General features: G+C 44.0%; 1 protein-coding gene and 2 pseudogenes across 3 annotated transcripts in view; 1 reads left to right on the top strand and 2 right to left on the bottom strand.

Moving 5' to 3' along the window:
• LOC310891245 (nuclear pore complex protein Nup153-like) overlaps positions 1-5,796 on the bottom strand; it is a 65,465-nt gene extending 59,669 nt beyond the window's left edge. Inside the window, exons 1-3 of the mRNA XM_083853512.1 lie at positions 5,722-5,796; positions 3,041-3,251; positions 668-916 (exon numbers count right to left, since the gene is read on the bottom strand). Coding sequence (XP_083709638.1) covers positions 668-916; positions 3,041-3,236 — 445 coding nt within the window. The 5' untranslated portion in view covers positions 3,237-3,251; positions 5,722-5,796. The remainder of the gene's footprint in view (positions 1-667; positions 917-3,040; positions 3,252-5,721) is intronic.
• The window catches only part of LOC310891269 (nuclear pore complex protein Nup153-like), a 270,187-nt pseudogene that overhangs the window by 101,911 nt on the left and 151,539 nt on the right, over positions 1-16,737 (top strand). The window lies entirely within an intron of this gene.
• Positions 13,171-16,737, bottom strand: part of LOC310891264 (nuclear pore complex protein Nup153-like) — a 42,133-nt pseudogene continuing 38,566 nt past the window's right edge. The window contains exon 5 of the transcript XR_014589258.1: positions 13,171-13,241. The product of XR_014589258.1 is annotated as a nuclear pore complex protein Nup153-like (transcript). The remainder of the gene's footprint in view (positions 13,242-16,737) is intronic.

Raw genomic sequence — 16,737 nt, 5'->3', positions numbered from 1 at the left:
CGTCAGTCCCTGTCTATATGGGGGACTAGAAAAAGCTGCAAACCTGCTGTTCGCCCTTTCAGCGAGAAGACCTACGTACCAACCTACATCGACACGATGCTTATTTTTTATTTTAAAATGGTGTGCTTTCCTCAATGAATTTGGCAAAAGACATGAAAGTATTGACAGCTGAAGCCTTCTACCAAGAAAGGTCAAAAAACAGCCTATAGCTTATGACAGAGTAGTTTCTTTATCTTCTCTTGCTGAAACACAGGAAAACATCTCGTGTTCCTATTTGTCACCTGCACTTATTCACATTTAACCAGCTGTCTGTTAGATATTCTGAGTCACTCTTCCTTCTAGACAATCAGCCTAGTTGTCAAGCTACGGCAAGTCAGCCTGATTTCCTACCGTCCCAGTTCAAAATTTACATATAACCTAGCTGAATGCGTATATTTCAGCATTGACTCTTTCTAACATCAGGGTATCATAAACGTATTCCAAAGCACGCTTCTATTAAAAAGGTGATAGGATTATATACTTCTAAAACACTAAAAATTCAATTTAATTCTCGCATCCAAAGTTGACATTCACCTATTTTATTTACTAAGGTGATGTGGAATATTAAAGAACGCAAGGTACTTCACATTAAAAAAAAAGTCAATTAAACAGAGAACACAAAAATCACCTTCATCAGATGCTCTAGAGGAGGAATCACTGGTTGTTGAGATGTTATCATCGTCTTGTTGAGAGGTAGAATCTTCTATTTCTTTTATGAAGGACAGCCTAGGACTGCCAATGCCAAATACAGAAGATGTCGAGGGCTGACAAGGTGGGACAGGAGAATCCAGCGTGGTATAATTCAGACGGCTCCGATGAAGAGAGGGCCTTGTTAACACAACTGGGAAGTTCAGTGCTGATCTACTTGTGGATGGTTCTAGACAAGAACAGGGAGATAATTAGCTTTGCTATAGACAAGCTCACAGAAGCCAAAACCTGTTTCCTATCGACAGCCATGCTATTGCCAAGTTCTAAGCGCAAAAAGAGAGAAGCCAAATTTAACTTCTTCCTCACCCAGATACGGTTGCATCTAACTGTCTGGCTACAACAACAACACTGCTTGCGATACACAGTATTAATGTTGCATCCAGAAGTAGTTAACTATGAGGTTTTACAACACCACATTCTGACCCCGTGCTCAAATGCTCTAACGCTGACTTGGCCGTTCACTAAATCAAACATATATACTCCTTCTCCCATGTACAGCTTGCAATAAGCTTTACAAAATTTGAGATTACACGGTAAATTACAGATAACACTGCAGCTTCCATAATATTGGAACAAAGGTTACATTAATCTGAATACACAACATGAAAATGAACGTTTGCAGTACTTTTTTCCCAAGTTCTTCCATATCAGCTCACGTTAGAGGCAAAACATCATCTCCTACCCATTAACTATTGGGATTTTGACCCAAGGGACAAGGATGTTGACCCAAGTAACCAGATGAGCATTTTTCCCTCTTGAAGCAAAGGGTCTGCAAACAATGCCAGTGGCCTGGAATAGGTGGCCTTGAAGTCTATCTTGCTAAATGAATGGAACTATTCATGGGTATTTTGCCTGATGAAAGCCTACTGTCTCTCCCAGGAATCTGGGCAATTCAAATGACTTTGAGCCACTATCCTCTTGATACTTGAACTGAAGCTTAAACTAGTTAGTTCAATCTTCATAACCACTGCAGTACCACTAATTAGCTCTCCAAACCATGAGCAGATTTTTAGGACAGCACCGTTTGAGATACAGAAAGTTCTTCAGGCGGAAGGCCACCCAATATAGGCTCCAGCACACTGATACCTCAGAACTGAAGAAACACATTGGTTTCAAAATGTAGTAATAATTAAAAAAAATAATCTTATTCTTAAGCATAGTAAGCAACACCCACGGACAGCAACATAAGCTGCGAAAGGTTCCAGGGTGTCCACCTGCTCCTGATCTCCTGGAGTTAGCAAGCTTGCAGTGCAGCTGTTCTTACTGAAAGCTCCTTTCACGCAGTTACATAGGAAAGCCAACATGTGTTCCTCAGTCACGAAGACCTTCTCTATTCTTTTCTCCAAACTCATTCCCAAGCTACAGCTACACAGAAAGCCATCAATCTCCTTGTTTACAATTAGATGAGATTGGAGGCAAAGATATTTCCTCCTTATTTTTTGATTCTGCCAACAACAGAAGCAACTGACTTTCCACATTATCTATGGTTACCTACGCACGCTCAGACAAAACTTCTTTACTTATTAAAAGCTGACTTCCCCAAAACAGCTAATTTAAGAGAAACTCAAATAAGAATAGATGCAAATTTATACAACAGGACTACAGGAACAGTGAGGGGCACTGGATATAAGACAAATTAATCTTTCATGAGGTAAAGGAGTTGCAAACCTCGTTGCCAACGGTCCAAATACCTTTTCAAAGACACCCCCTCCCCCCACGTAGACCTTAAAGTTATTGAATATTTTAAGGATAATAATCTCATAAACCACATCCGTGCACAAGTTCCCCAGTTCACCATCAAGTTAACGAGGAACTTTACTAAATTGATCAAAGCCCAAAACAAAAAAAAAACAAAACAAAACAAACAAAGTCGGGACACGAGACGGAATTTTCCTCTGCCATTCTAGCATCTAGTCTTTTGTTTCGAAGACTGCAAAACAAATTAATTTTTTTAATTGCCTTAGGCAATTAGACAGATTTTCATTCCATATCTTTTAAAAGATGGAAAATGCAACCCAGCACACTTGCAAATGACTTATTTTCAGCATTTAGCACCTGGCTAATAGAGTACCTAAAGTTAACTGATGCCTTCCAAGAGCATAAGATGTATGCTTCGTAACTGTGTATACAGTTTAAAGCTAAGACGGTTTCACAAACAGTTGTTTTGACTTTTTTTGGGTTTTTTTCATTCTGTCAAAACCCTCATTCCAATTTCCTTTTGAAATTCAGATTCAAAACTAGAAATCAGTGAATAAATACAGATGGCCAGAATTCCAAATGATTTTTCACATACCTCGTCTACTAATTCCTGCTGGTTCAGGCGTGAATCTCTCATCGATTATGGTATCTTCATCTGAATAATCGTGGTGATAGTTTACCGGAGTCTCCTCCTGGTTTGCAGATTCATTTCTGTCTACACACTCCTCCTCACGCTTATTGAAATACTTCTGCAGCCAGGCCGGTACAATATTTTTCACCGTTTCTGTCATTCTGCTAATTATTCCCTGCTTGAAAGAAAAAACACTTGTTTAATTACAGAAACGCAGTCAACAGCATATGCTGCGATACCACCTTCCACGGACCTTGAAGACAGATATTATACAGCAAATATTCAGAAGACGACGACGAGGTTGATCCCTGGCATAGGATCGCTACACTTCTGGTAAACCTAAAATTCACCTAAGATTGATTTACAACTACCTATCACTTTCTGCACTTCCAAGTGACCTTGGCAAGGCTCAAAGTTTTGAAACCTCTGCCAAAATTCACCAGCAGGTCGTCAATCTGCAAGGCTATCAGGAAACTCTACGCCTGAACAGCTCCTGACCTACAGACTTGTTCCAGGACTCTTCCTCTTCGCACCCTCCCGTGAAAACCAACTAAACCAGAAGTTCAGCAATTATCTACTGCGACAGTCAGGACCATACTACCCATTAAAATCAGTGAATCTAAATATTTTCAATTTTAGTAATGCTGAATTGCAGTGACTATACGCACAAAAAACAGTTCTGCTCTCAACAGTCAGGCTAACCCAGAAGATGTCCTGGAAGAAACACAGCTATAGCTATAGCACCAGCACCTCCTCTTGCAAGAGCCTTCTAAAGCTGTTGCTGTATTTTGTAGAAGACTGACTCTGCGGCATACATCGGGTACGATCGGAGAATTCCCACCTGACCGAAAGCCCCAGGAACTACGGTTAAATAAAAGATAAATTAATATAAATGAATATAATTAATAATAAAAATTAATAATAAAAATTAATATCCAGAAAGCTGACAATCATGAGCTAGGCATCCTGCTAATCATCCCTCCTGCAGGCAGGGGGAAAAAAAAAAGGTAAATTAGATCCAGGACTAGTTCCCAGGAACTTTGAAGCTGCTAACTATACTGCCTACAGTGCCCAGGCACCTTCAGAGCTTAATGGTAAGAGACAGAGGGTTTCGTGGGCTGTAATTACGATCACAAGCACACAAAACACATCTATTTAAGTATTTCTAAGAATCGACTTATCGACTAAAGTTGTAGGGGGAAGGATGAGAAAAACAGCGGGGTAGGGATCAGAACCAGAGGTATAACCTCACAAAATCGCATCGGTCGCTTTCGTGCCTCCCCAACTGCATCACTGAGAGACAATTAACATTAAGCCACAGAACCTTCTGCAGAGTGGACATGATATTGAAGATAAACTGAAATTAATTGACAAATGCTCTAAGCAAGCTATCTGCTCAAAGCTCGTCCTTTTACGTTATGAACATTTGCACGATTCGTCTGGTTACAAAGCTAACTGCTATAATAAATGCACACATGTAACACCTATCAGTTTGTCTATTTATCAAATCATTAAAATTCTTCCCCGATAAGTTACTGTTAATTTGATCTGCGCTGGATGTGCAGCAGCCATTCTCTGTGCAGAATCCCCCAGATATCCCCACGCACGTGTTTGCTCTGGCACACTCTTTAAATAAACCTACTGGAAAACACGCAGAGATAACAGACAATGGAAAAGTTAGAAAACCATCTCCACTGATTATTTTCAATCCACGTGTAAGGTTTATCAGTTAGCTACACAGTGTCGGCACACGCAAGCTATGGCACTTTCAACATTAATGCACTGTTCAAGCCAGAGGTTTCAACGGTTGCTCTGTAAGCGTGGGGAATGTTTGCATTGCCCTTCCAGGCCAGCTTTAGATGGACAAGATTGATTGTCAATATGTGGTATAAGGGACTTGGCATTTCTGCAAGTGATAAAAACCTAAATGAGCAGCTATCCATGCGTAGCGCTCCCTTGGTTTTGCATATGATAATCAATCCCCTCAGCTACGTTGCTCATTTAATAGCGGAGAGGTTTTGGCTGAACAAACGTGCAGAGGGCATCTCCAGAGCATCTCTCTGGGCGTCCTGACATTTCTTAGCAAAGAGCTGCTGGGAGGGATCTCGGCGCGTCCCCCCTCCAGCACGGGGATTTTCACACCCCGAATTGACGGACCGCTTTCACCGTCAACCTGCTGTACCCTACAGCACAAACGAGAAGCAAAGCCTGGCAGGTAACGTTCAGAGAATTGATGATGGGCTGAGGAGGGGTGCAGGGAGCGGGGAAAGCCCTGGGGGTGGCACTGGGGGTCCTGAGGGCAGCGGGCTGGGGGTGAAGGGGAGGGGGAGGAGGGGGGTAATGGGCTGGGTAGAGGGGTAAGGGGGTAAGTAAGGGGCTGAGGGGATAACTGAGGGGGTTAGGAAGGGGCTGAGGGGGTAACTAAGGGGGTAACTAAACGGTTGAGGGGGTAACTAAGGGGGTAACTAAGCCGTTGAGGGGGTAACTAAGGGGGTAACTAAGCGGTCGAGGGGGTAACTAAGGGGGTAAGGAGGTGGGTAGGGGGTAACTAAGGGGATAAAGGGGCGGGTAAGGTAAGGGGGTAAGTAAGGGGGTAACTGGTGGGCTGAGGGGGAAGGGCCCGCTGTGGGGGGGCCGCTCCTCACCCGCTTGCTCCTGGCACAGGGGGGCTTCGCGGCGCCCAAACGGTGGCGCCGCCTCTTCACCTTGCCGCCGGCCGCTCCTCCTCCTCCTCCTCCTCCTCCTCCTCCTCCTCCTGCTCCTCCTCCTCCTGATCGGGCTCCTGGGCTGCCGCCCGGCGCCCCGCCGCCACCGGCCCTGCCACCGCCGGCCATGCCGCTGCCGGTCGCGCCGCTACCGGTCGCGCCGCCCGAGGCCATACCGCCCCCCCCCCGCGTTCGGTGCCGTCACGGGGCCCCCCCGCCCCCCGCCGCCACGCGCCGCGGGGCCTGCCCTGCCCCTCGTGGGAATAAAAATGTTGTTTTTGCAGAGTTACGTTGTTTAAAGGTAAGGAATGGGGTATCGAGGTGTGCTTGCAGCGATAAGAACGCTTAGCAGGCGACCTTGTAAAATGCAGACAACCAGACTCCGTAGAACAATTCGGGGAAAATCACGGTGTTGAGTCAAGTCAGGTAAGTGAAGAACCATTACCGCTTCAACCAGTAAAAAAGTCGAAAGAAATTCGAAATTTAACAGGCCGGCAACTGAAGGCCATGCATTGTCTGGGAAGCATCAGACAGATTGTGAGCCTGGATCACCCCCTCAGTGGGGAAACAGGGGAGGGTCCCGTCATCAAAAAGTATATAAACTGGGTTTTGGAACCAGCAGGGGCGCTCCTGCTCGTGGGACGCCCGCCACTGCGATCGCGAATAAATTCCTGCTTCGCTGAGCTCCTCGCCTGAGCCCAAGTTATTGGCTACGGAGTGTTTCTCACAATTTGGGGGCTCGTCCGGGAGCCAGTCGCCTACTGGGGAGCCCCACCGCCGCAGCAGCAGGAAGGCATGCCCCGCTGATTTCAGCGGTCCTGTGCATCGACGGCGGCGGTTCTGCGGAGAGCTGACAGAGGGCCCGAGACTGATGAAAGAGGCAGGATCCGTGAAGGAGTGGGGAAGGGAAGAAGGCAGGCACTCCGGCTTTGAGAATTGATCCGGTAACTCTGTGCACAGACCAAGGTAAGAAATAGGAAGTATTGCCTTGGGGGTCGGGTGAGACTCTGTGTGCCGTGTGATTGAGACGTACTTTTGTACGGAGCGAGTGTGGAGTCCTGATCCGCGGTTCCGCAGCTCCGCGAGGGGCGCGGCCGGAGACGGACGAAGCGTGAGATAAGGGAGAGAAAGGAAGAGTCTCGGGAAATGTGGTGTATGGTAAGCCCTTGCACGGGGAAGTGCTTGGCAATACACCAGGGAAATTTGGTGTGCGGTAGTCCTCGCACGGACGGGACGCCCGCCACTGCGATCGCGAATAAATTCCTGCTTCGCCGAGCTCCTCGCCTGAGCCCAAGTTATTGGCTACGGAGTGTTTCTCACACCCTCCCCCTCCCTCCCTCGCGCGCCCCCTCCCCTCACGGGAACGCGCGCCCCCCCCTCCCGCTGCCGCTCCCGTTCCTCGCCCCGCCCCGGTCCCGTCCCGGTCCCGCCGCCCTCCCGCTCCCGCCCTCAGGACCCGGCCGCCATAATGAACCCCGGCCCGGCCACCGTAAGCACGGGGCTAGGAGTCACCTCCAGAGCCTCCCCGCGCCGTGGCGCCGACCGCTGGTGTGCCGCAGCACCGCGCCGGGCGTGGGACGGCGCCCCGAGCCCACAGTGCTCGTCAGAAAAGCCCCGCACCGACAACCGATACCCCCGCACCGACAACCAACAGCCCCCACGCCGACAACCAACGCACAAGCAGTGTTTTAGGCCGGATTCGTGGCCCCGTTGGTCCGGGAGGCAGTCGTCACGCTAAATTCTACCCCACGGCAGGGGAACGATGGGCATCGTGACAGATCGCCGCCCCAGAAAATAAACACATAAATAAAGAATAAAAACGATAACGGGACATGAATCGTGCCCTTAATAACAGACATTGGGCAGTGAAATCACCGACTTCTGCAACAATACGTGCTCAGGGAACTGACTAAAACCCCTCCTGCATCGGCCATGTAATAGCTAGGCAAACATCACATAATACTTCCCTCCCTCATGTACACCAAACCTATTAAGGCAACCATAGTAGCGTGATAACGTGATTTTTCTCCTCCAGATCAGCGTCAAAGGCAGCTACGCTAGGTTTGCTCATAAGTTCAAACGCTGCTTTATTTATTTATTTAAATGCCATTTTTCTTATTTAGAAGGATTTCCATAGGGTGACAGGCCTTTAATGACACTCACAACTCAGAAACATTTGCCGATGCAGTCAAACGGTGTCTATTAACGCGAGGCACTGAAGTTAATTGGTATTAAAAATGAGCCAAAACGAAAGGCAAGTATCTGTGTGTCCAGCAGAATGACAGCGATCATCACCATTTGATCAACCTTCCCTGTGAGTTCTATCTGCAAGTTACTTTGAGGTAGCGCTAGAAAGAAGCGGTTGGTCCAGAGCATCCCTGCAAAAAGAAACATCCACGGCTTAAGTACCGTTTACTCTTTTGGTATCCTTTTAAGTACTTTTTACCCGTTTCGGACTCCTGCCTCTTCCCGGCTCACTGATGACAGCATTAGTAGCCCCTCAAGCTACTGTCCTACAGCCTTTCCCATCAGTGAAGAGATAGGAAAAACCCCACTACTTCTTGGAAAAGAAAACCAGCAGGTTTTTGAATAAAAGCATTCTCTGTTGCAGCTAGGTACAACGAAAAGAGTTTATGAAATCATTACGGGACATTCTTGTAGAAAACTTCCTCAAGCTTGGAAGAAAAAAAAACATTTCAGCTAAGTAAAACAGAAAATAACTGGAAGAAGTGAAGTATGGCGGTGTTGGAAAAGTTGCTTCAAAGACTTGTTTAATTAAAAAGAAGGAAAAAAGCAAGTTCCTACTGCAATCCCATCTTTGTCAAACTGATGGCGGGCACCAGTACGATGTGTTCAGCTAACACAGGCTGGAAGTTGTAACTGCAGCTGTGAAGTTTACCCAGTAAAAAGACTCCGCAAAGCATTCTAGCAGTTCCGATGCAATCACTGCTTCCTGAATTTGTGACTCACGGTTAACACGGCAGTACAGGAAGAAGTCTGGCATTCACTGTGCTCTTACGGTAAAGAATCTGCCCTGCGCACACCATCCCAAGCCAGGTATGCGCTCCTAACAGGAAAGGACGATAGGCTGATAAGTCTCAGCAGAGGGAAAAAGACATCAGAGAACTCCTTTATAACAGCAGCACGCGGGCTGCAACCAACGTTCTCTTCCTCTCATCATTTTCATTTCTGTGGACTCCAAGAGAATACACTCCCAACATTTTTCAGCTCTGGAGAACAAACAGCCCAACCAATCTCATTCACTGAACTACAAAACTGGTATTTTCGCTATCTAGTCCGGAAAAGGAGGCGCACGTCTCTAACGTACAGTGTAGAGACCTTGTTAATAGGCAAAGTCTGCATAAAATAGGTGGCCACAGCCTGATTTTCTGACGTTCAGGGCCTTGGGTCACACACCACCACAGTATCAGACTTAATGAAGTCACCAATCTATGTGGGCCTCTCGTTACACAGGTCACATGTTATGGACCAACCTCTCAAAGGCCAAAAAACAGCACTGATACTGCCGGGCCAACACATATCTGTAGCATCCCATTTCTGGGTGACAACACAATGAATGTTTCCACAAAGTACTCGATGCAACCTAACTACTGTGTTTGGTGATGCAAAGCAAGCCGTGTCAAAGCAGCGTAGCACCCAGGCACATTCCTGGAAGATGTTTTGCTGCTCACATTGAAGAAAATAGATAAAAAAATCCTGTGCAGTTTGCACTTCTGAGCTCAAGTACCACAGCTATGCACTGCAATTGAAGTGGCATCAAACCTTGTAAGGTTTTGAAGCTTCAGCACTGCCATCCAAATTCAAGGAGGCTGCATCTATTATCTTGAATTTGCCCCAGCTCAGTCCCCTGAAACAATTCCATAGACACGTACAAGCAACCCTTTTCCCACCCAGATTCTTTGCTTCATCTATTGCACCTCTACCTTGTGTCATATTCTTATTAATCTGCCCCTCAAAAGACTCCCTGGCTCACACAAAGAAGCAACCCAACAAATCCCTGTTCCCAGCCACGTTGCTTTCATGCTTTGGGAAGAGTTAACTGCAACAGCTCTAACTGTGATGCCACCTCACCCCCTCCACCTATGTGAGGTTCTTTGCCTTCTGTCTCCTCCTACGTCTACACCTGCACTAGAACCAGGAAGAATGTGCTTCCTACAATACTCCAAGAGTCTCTTCTGTTTCAGGATGTCATCATTTCAATTCAGGACTGAAAGTATTCCTAGCAAAAACCCAACAGCTAATAGCTAACAGAAGCAGTTGCTGGTGATCAGCTACAAGTAACCTGGAAGTACTGAGGAGTCACAAAAGAGAATTTGCATTACATTTAAGAACAGCATGCAGCTTAGGACCACTGCTTTCACTGACTACACTAAGCCATAAAAAAGAACTGGATTCTTACCTGCCATCACAGCAATTATGGTTTATGTTGCCCCCAAAACACACACGGCAGTACCAGAACTGTGTCAACTAGCTTTAACAGCTTCCCCAGCTATTAAGTACAGTAATTTCTGCTTCCTTTTTTTTCTTGGAGGAATATTCTTTTGTTTCCAGCCTCACTTACTTATTATACACACTGTTAATTAGCAACTATTTCTCCATACTCATAGGGTTATGGAGTCCCTATGACTGGAAAAGACTCTGTACCCTTCAAGATAAGAACAGCATAAAGGCAGCAACTCGCAAGACTGCTCTAGCTTAAAGCAAAGCTTTCCTCATTGCTCTCATCTCCTTTGACTTGAGTGCTGTCATCCTTCTACCAGAGCTTTAAAAACTTCATTACCACGAATGAAGGAAGACCAGAGCAATCAGAGAGGGTAGCAGAGGGTATAACTTAAGGAGCTGTTACTAGGATTTTTTTGTTGTTCCTGGTGGACTATTTTTCTCCTTGCCAGCAAGGAGGGAAAACCAGCAAGTTGTTTTCTCCAAGATTTTTTTTTTTTAGGTTTAAGAACACGGATTATGTTGTAGCAATTTCTTCGCTGTAAAGCGTCAGCTGAGAAGTCTAACAGTAAGAAGGGCAAGGGAAAACTGAATGCTGATGCAGAGAGTGCCAGCAGACATCATCCTCATTCCACGGGATGTTTGTAGCTATGGCAGTTGAAGTCTACACTTCCATATGCTTAACATACCCTATTTATAAGCCAATTTTAGCTGACCTAGCATGTATCAGTAGTACAGTTAGAGCCAGCAGCCTGCAGGAAAAAGTGGGCACAGGTGTTTCCATAGCAAGGCCTGTGAGTGTCTCCCATACATACTTCCAGTCTAAGCAAGCACATGAAAGGCTTGGCTTGTCGCTTACCTAAGGAACCAGGAAAACAAGGGGAAGCTAGATTTTGCTTGTGTCCTAATGCCCATATAAAAATAAAGACAGATGAAATACCCTTACTACCTTGTTAAATTCCATAAGCCGGAAGAGAACGTGCTGCACACAGGTACAAGTAAAATCCCTTGCTGGCAGGTTTGCAGAAACAAATTTTTTATTTACACAGGCAAGTCTATCTTTAGACCCCATTTACCTCTTTACATTTCTCGAATATTTACATGACTTCATGATGCTCCAAGAAGGGAGTGATGAACAAAAAGATTACAGAAACTGTCAAAAGCATAGCAAAAAAAACCCAACCTATCATTGTGCTTTAAAACTTATGAGCTAGAATAATGTAGAAGAAATGTAGTTTTAGCACTTTGGTCCTAACGGTCATGCTCTAGAAGACACTTAAATAGCAGAGGGGATTTCAGAAGTGACCGTATCCAGAGGTTGCCAGTGACAATTCATGAGTGAATCGTAGAGTTCTTCGCTTGTCTCCGTGAATTGTCTGTTCATTTCATCAACATCCAAGTAGAGCTGTGGATCTGAAAATAAAAGCCTGGTAAGTCCAAGTATCAAATCTGAGGCATGCGCACAAAAAAACTTCACGTGAAATGGCTAATAAAATGTATTTTAAGCTAAGTGTAATAAGCTATTAGATCTACTAATTTTAGTGAGGTATTTAGTCCTCTAAAATTTTGAGCCTCACAACTCCAACTTTTGGGAATTTGTATATTAGAAGGCTGGGACTAGAACTGTCTTTCAAGATAAAGACAAAGACAATGTTTAAGATAGTAAAGATAACGTTTACGGATAATCAGCCATGAAACCCTCCCAAGAGTCATTTAATTCACTTCTACGGCAATACACGTTACATAGGATAGTTTCTAAACACTAACACAAAATGCCTCCACGTGAGGAACTTTGCAAACCTTCCAGGACACAAATATGTTTTGTACCGTATTTGTAAGTGCAAGCTGAATCCTCCTTTTGGAATCTGCAACATAAGCTTTTACCTCAGGGTGGAGAACAAAGCTTTTGCATATTACTGAGTTTCTAATATAAAATCTGTTTAGCGGAACCAATACAAAGAACAAAATTCTGTCTTAGACCATTTTCAAATGGGAATGAAGGCACAGGTACAAGAAACCTGCTGCGAAGCATTGACAGTGTCCCGTTTTACTTGATGCGGTCAGTGTATGCTGTATCAGCTTTAAAACCCCAGCTGATTGCAGATCAACCCCACAGAGGTTTGACCTCAGCTGAACTTTCAAGATGCTCTTCATCCAGTAGAGGTTGGCTTGTATTGTTAAAAGGCACAAGGATGGCTAAACTCAAGTGACAATGATAGAACCCTTATTACCGTCAGTAATTAGGTCATCACCGATTGCAGTCATAACTGAAGATTCCTGAAAGACAGAAAAGGCTAAGTTTAATCATAACTCATTTCAGAAAGCATCACAGATTCAAAGTGCTGCAGTCTCAATCCATTCCTTCTTCCTACAACTACAAGGATAGATGGCATTTTATCTACTTATTTTTAGAAGAAAGCCAATATTGCAGTACAGGTTGGAAGGGACTTCCGGAGGTCACAACTAATACATTGACCACGATAAGACCACTTACAACAACTGTTTAATTTGCTTTAAGCAAAGCAAATCAGAAGAACAGGAACAGAAGAAGCGTACGCAATTATGCTGTCAAAACCATTCTTTGGTATGCGTGAACAAATAATGGTGTATAAATCACTAATTCTATGGATTTACTATTTAAGCACTTAAATACAAACACCTCTGAATGGAATCTGCTCTTTTAACTTCACACTAAGCAGAAAGCATGTTTTCAACTTCGGATTCTTTTTGCTGATTCACACAAATCTGTACAACGTATTATCTGTGAAATATTTTCTTTACAGCAAGCGTGCACTATCTTTACCTCAAAAACAGCTGGAGCCATTAAAGAATCTCCTAAAGAGCAGTCTCCAACAGCTTGCATGCTGTCATAGGGAGCATAGGAGCTGTAGTTGTAGTCAGCGTAAGCATCGTAACTCCTCTGCGAGTGGTAGTTCTGGTAATCTTGGCAATAATCATTATAGTTGTATGACTGGTACCGCTGCAATTCTGCTTTCAGTCTGAAACATGAGAAGTTGCATACAGTCAGAGAACAAGAGACTGTAAACCCAGTTCTGAACTTAAACAATTTGTCAGCTTACATACTTCAAAGCTTAAAAGGAAGCTTTCCTAAACAGTCACCTAAGTGACAGCTTAAGTCACAGCTCAAAACCTCATTTCTATAGAAGCAAGCATCCTCACCTTTGCCAATACCAGAAGGAATTGTTCTCATGGATTAACTCCAGAGCCTTGACATGGTTACCTGTACACATCAAGTATTTTTAGCGTTGGCATAAGCAAGCTGCTGCTAAGTCTCTGTGCTTTGCTAAAGATTGATTTAAGACCAGAGACATTTATCAAGCACAGCTGCTTTAAAGATGCAGTCTTAACCCTTCTATCTTTTGTTTGGTTAATTACTAGATCTTATTTCCAGAAAGAAGTGAATGGAGTCAGATTATCCATTTCAAAGAAGCATCTGACACCGCCTGTCAGTTTGCCATGTCTACCTCCACCTGCTCAGTTTTTTTGTTTGTTTAAAGTCCATTAAACATTCAACAGCTGCCAACTATACCGCTCAGGTGAAGTCAGTCTTGCTTAACAACACAATCGCGATTCTCCAGCATGACGCCTTATTATTAGTGGGAGAATTACAAAATACGCTGGTTCTTAAGAAGAAAGGGCCAGCTGATTAGCTTTCACTACTTTCCCTTTCAAGATTTTCTCAGGGGCAGCTTCAGACTAATGACAAGAACCAAGACAAGTGCTATCTGTACTAAAACTGAGGTACACTGCATAAAGAACATTCAGATAACCCAGCTGCATATTCAAAAAAATCCGCTGTTTAGACTTGTCTTCACTGATTCTGTACAGGCAGACCTCCTGTGTTTGCAGTGCCCAGTTTCTCTCACTTGAATTGGGGATGCAGAGAAGTGAGTTCTATGCTTTTGGGGAAGAATACAAGCTGAAGGCATTCTGAAATAGCTTCCAAACTAAGCAAACATGAGGGACAAACTAATCCAATGGCTGGGTATTTCAATGCTAAGAGAGCACGGTACTCAGCCATTCAGAAACGTATTACTGATGTGTATTTTAATACCTACATTTGTTTCAATACTGCAAAGCTACACAAGTTCTAATAAAGAGGTAATCCATTGTCTTGTTACTGTAGTAAACAAACAGAAGATACATCATCTTAGGTCTTCTGCTTCCAACTGCACTCTTCCTACATACAGTTGTGTAGGGAAGGAAAATCTGAAAATACTGTTGACGTTCTTCTGGATAGCCGAAGCAAGAAAACATGTTTGTGGCTTATTCTTGTTTTCAAAATAAAACAATATTAATTTAATCAAAAAATTTTGGCAAAGAAGTTTGGACAGTGCTCTCTTGGAGAAGAGCATTTCCATTCTAAAGCAGAAGGAGGCAACATTTGCAGAATTATGCTAGGTAAACAGAAACAGAAGTGTCATTTTTTACTATTTAACAGAACGCACAAGCTAACCTCATGAACATACTGAAATTGTTTATATGAAGTCCTGTTTTGTCAGTATCCTGGATCAGAGTTCATCAAATTTGGTATCAATTCTTTAACCGTTCAGAGACCTGAATTGCCTTAAATAAGTGATAGAACTGAGCCGGTAGAGTAAGAAACCCTCTCAGGAAGTGCTAAGCTTTAAACTCCCCATTGCCCTAAGCTCATGAAAAGCAAAGAATAGCATTCTAAACCTGTTCTAGTAATAACGCCTTTGGCTTTCTCCCTGCGTTCCCATTTTTCCCCCCCACTTCTTTCCTGTCAACCCACTGTAAAACTAGTTATGTGCTTCTCTCAAACTAGAGGGAAAGCTCTAAGAACAAGAACTCCCTAGCATATAAAACCACTTCTTGTCCCTTCTACCTTATGCAGGCCCAAACCTGAAAATATTTTCCAATGCATTCAGCTTTGCTACTGTTGAGAAACAAGGCTGGTTACAATGGCAGCTAAGCCCAAGTTGCGCTGTCTGGCTAGACTTAACAGTTGGATTCCCCCAGCCATCCTGAAGCAGGTTGATGAATCCAGGGAGTCAAAACATAGGACTTCTGCATTTCTGGTTTTGTAGACTGCATCCTGTGTACAGCCACTACAGCAAGGGCCACAGACTTTCCAAAGGCAGAGCTACAAGAATCTGATTATTTAGAATAACTGTATCAATGCACAACTCCTTGGTTACCTTTTAGAAATTCCTATGCTCAGACGGATTCCTTTTCCCCCCAGACCTGGTGCGTTCTGGCAGTCTTGCAGTGCCCTCATCTGATCACCTTGCTCACCAAATCTGACATAGGCATACCCTCTACTATTTTCAAAAGGGAGAAAACCAATTCTGGTATGCATAACAGTTACAAAGCTAACGAATTCAGTTTCTGTCTTCTACAAAAAACAGAAGATAGCAGCTACTATAGCTTCTATTACTTAAGCAACCTCTCTGGCATGTGCACGTGCACAGAAAAGGCTTTCACCAAATTAAAAAACTTGGGCCAGGAGCAAAAAGCTTATTCCTTGGTAGCATTAAGATGCAACTCACTGAGAGCCAGCAAAACAATACATTTTAAGTGCTCTCTGCGTAAGTAATCAGATTCCATATTTCTGCATATACAGCAGTTAATCAGTTAGCACTAACCCACTCCTTTTGGAGCCACAAACTTTATTGGTCACAAACACCAAGAGCTGGCTGTAATTATCTGAACCAGTATTAACCGGTACCTCTGAACTCTTCAAACAAAAATATCTTTCAGGTGCTCTTAGAAGAACAACATCAATTGCCTGCAACAATTTGATGGCTTTGCTAAACGGAGCACTGAAAAGCACAGTGGTACAGTTTCTTTTGTAGCCTGTTCAGAAATTATAGCCCCGTGCCTACAGCTTCAAATCAGGCCAAGCTTACCAGCCCAACTCTTACAGCTTAAGTTCACTGCACTCGAATGCCTTCAAGACGTGCTTTTAGGAGCCATGGAGAAGAACCCTCTGGTAAGACCACCATTATAAAGTACTGAGTGTTGTTTTACACTTAAAATAGAACTATCTGTTACAGTCATTCATCAGCTTTCCCTAGGCTGCTGCTCTCTCACTACTGAATGTGATCCTGCTCTCAGTTTCCCACTAACTTTTTCCCCCAGCGTTTATGGCCTCTTTTCATCTATGACACTTTTAAGGGACTACACCGTGTTGAAAAATGCTGGTTAACATTTCCTTTTACACAAGGTGCCTCATCGAATTTTCCTGACTAAACCAAACCCCAGAACCTTAACTAGAAGAGGAAGCACACAAACACACACGCCTCCCTGGCCACCATATCTCCCCAAAACATATCTGTTCAGTAACAGACCAACTGTAAGAATACTGCGATTAAAATCAGTATAGCTCTATACACTGCTTTTGTTCGGGATTACTAGCTAATGTCCTTTCCCTTACCCCTTCTGGAATTAATACTGAATTCTGTACTCCAAAACGCGGTTCTTAAGTCATACAAATGACATTTAACAATC

The sequence above is a fragment of the Anser anser genome (assembly GCF_964211835.1).
Source record: "Anser anser genome assembly, contig: HAP1_SCAFFOLD_60, whole genome shotgun sequence".
Classification (NCBI taxonomy): Eukaryota; Metazoa; Chordata; class Aves; order Anseriformes; family Anatidae; genus Anser; species Anser anser.
This window is presented reverse-complemented; position numbering and strand designations above follow the sequence as displayed.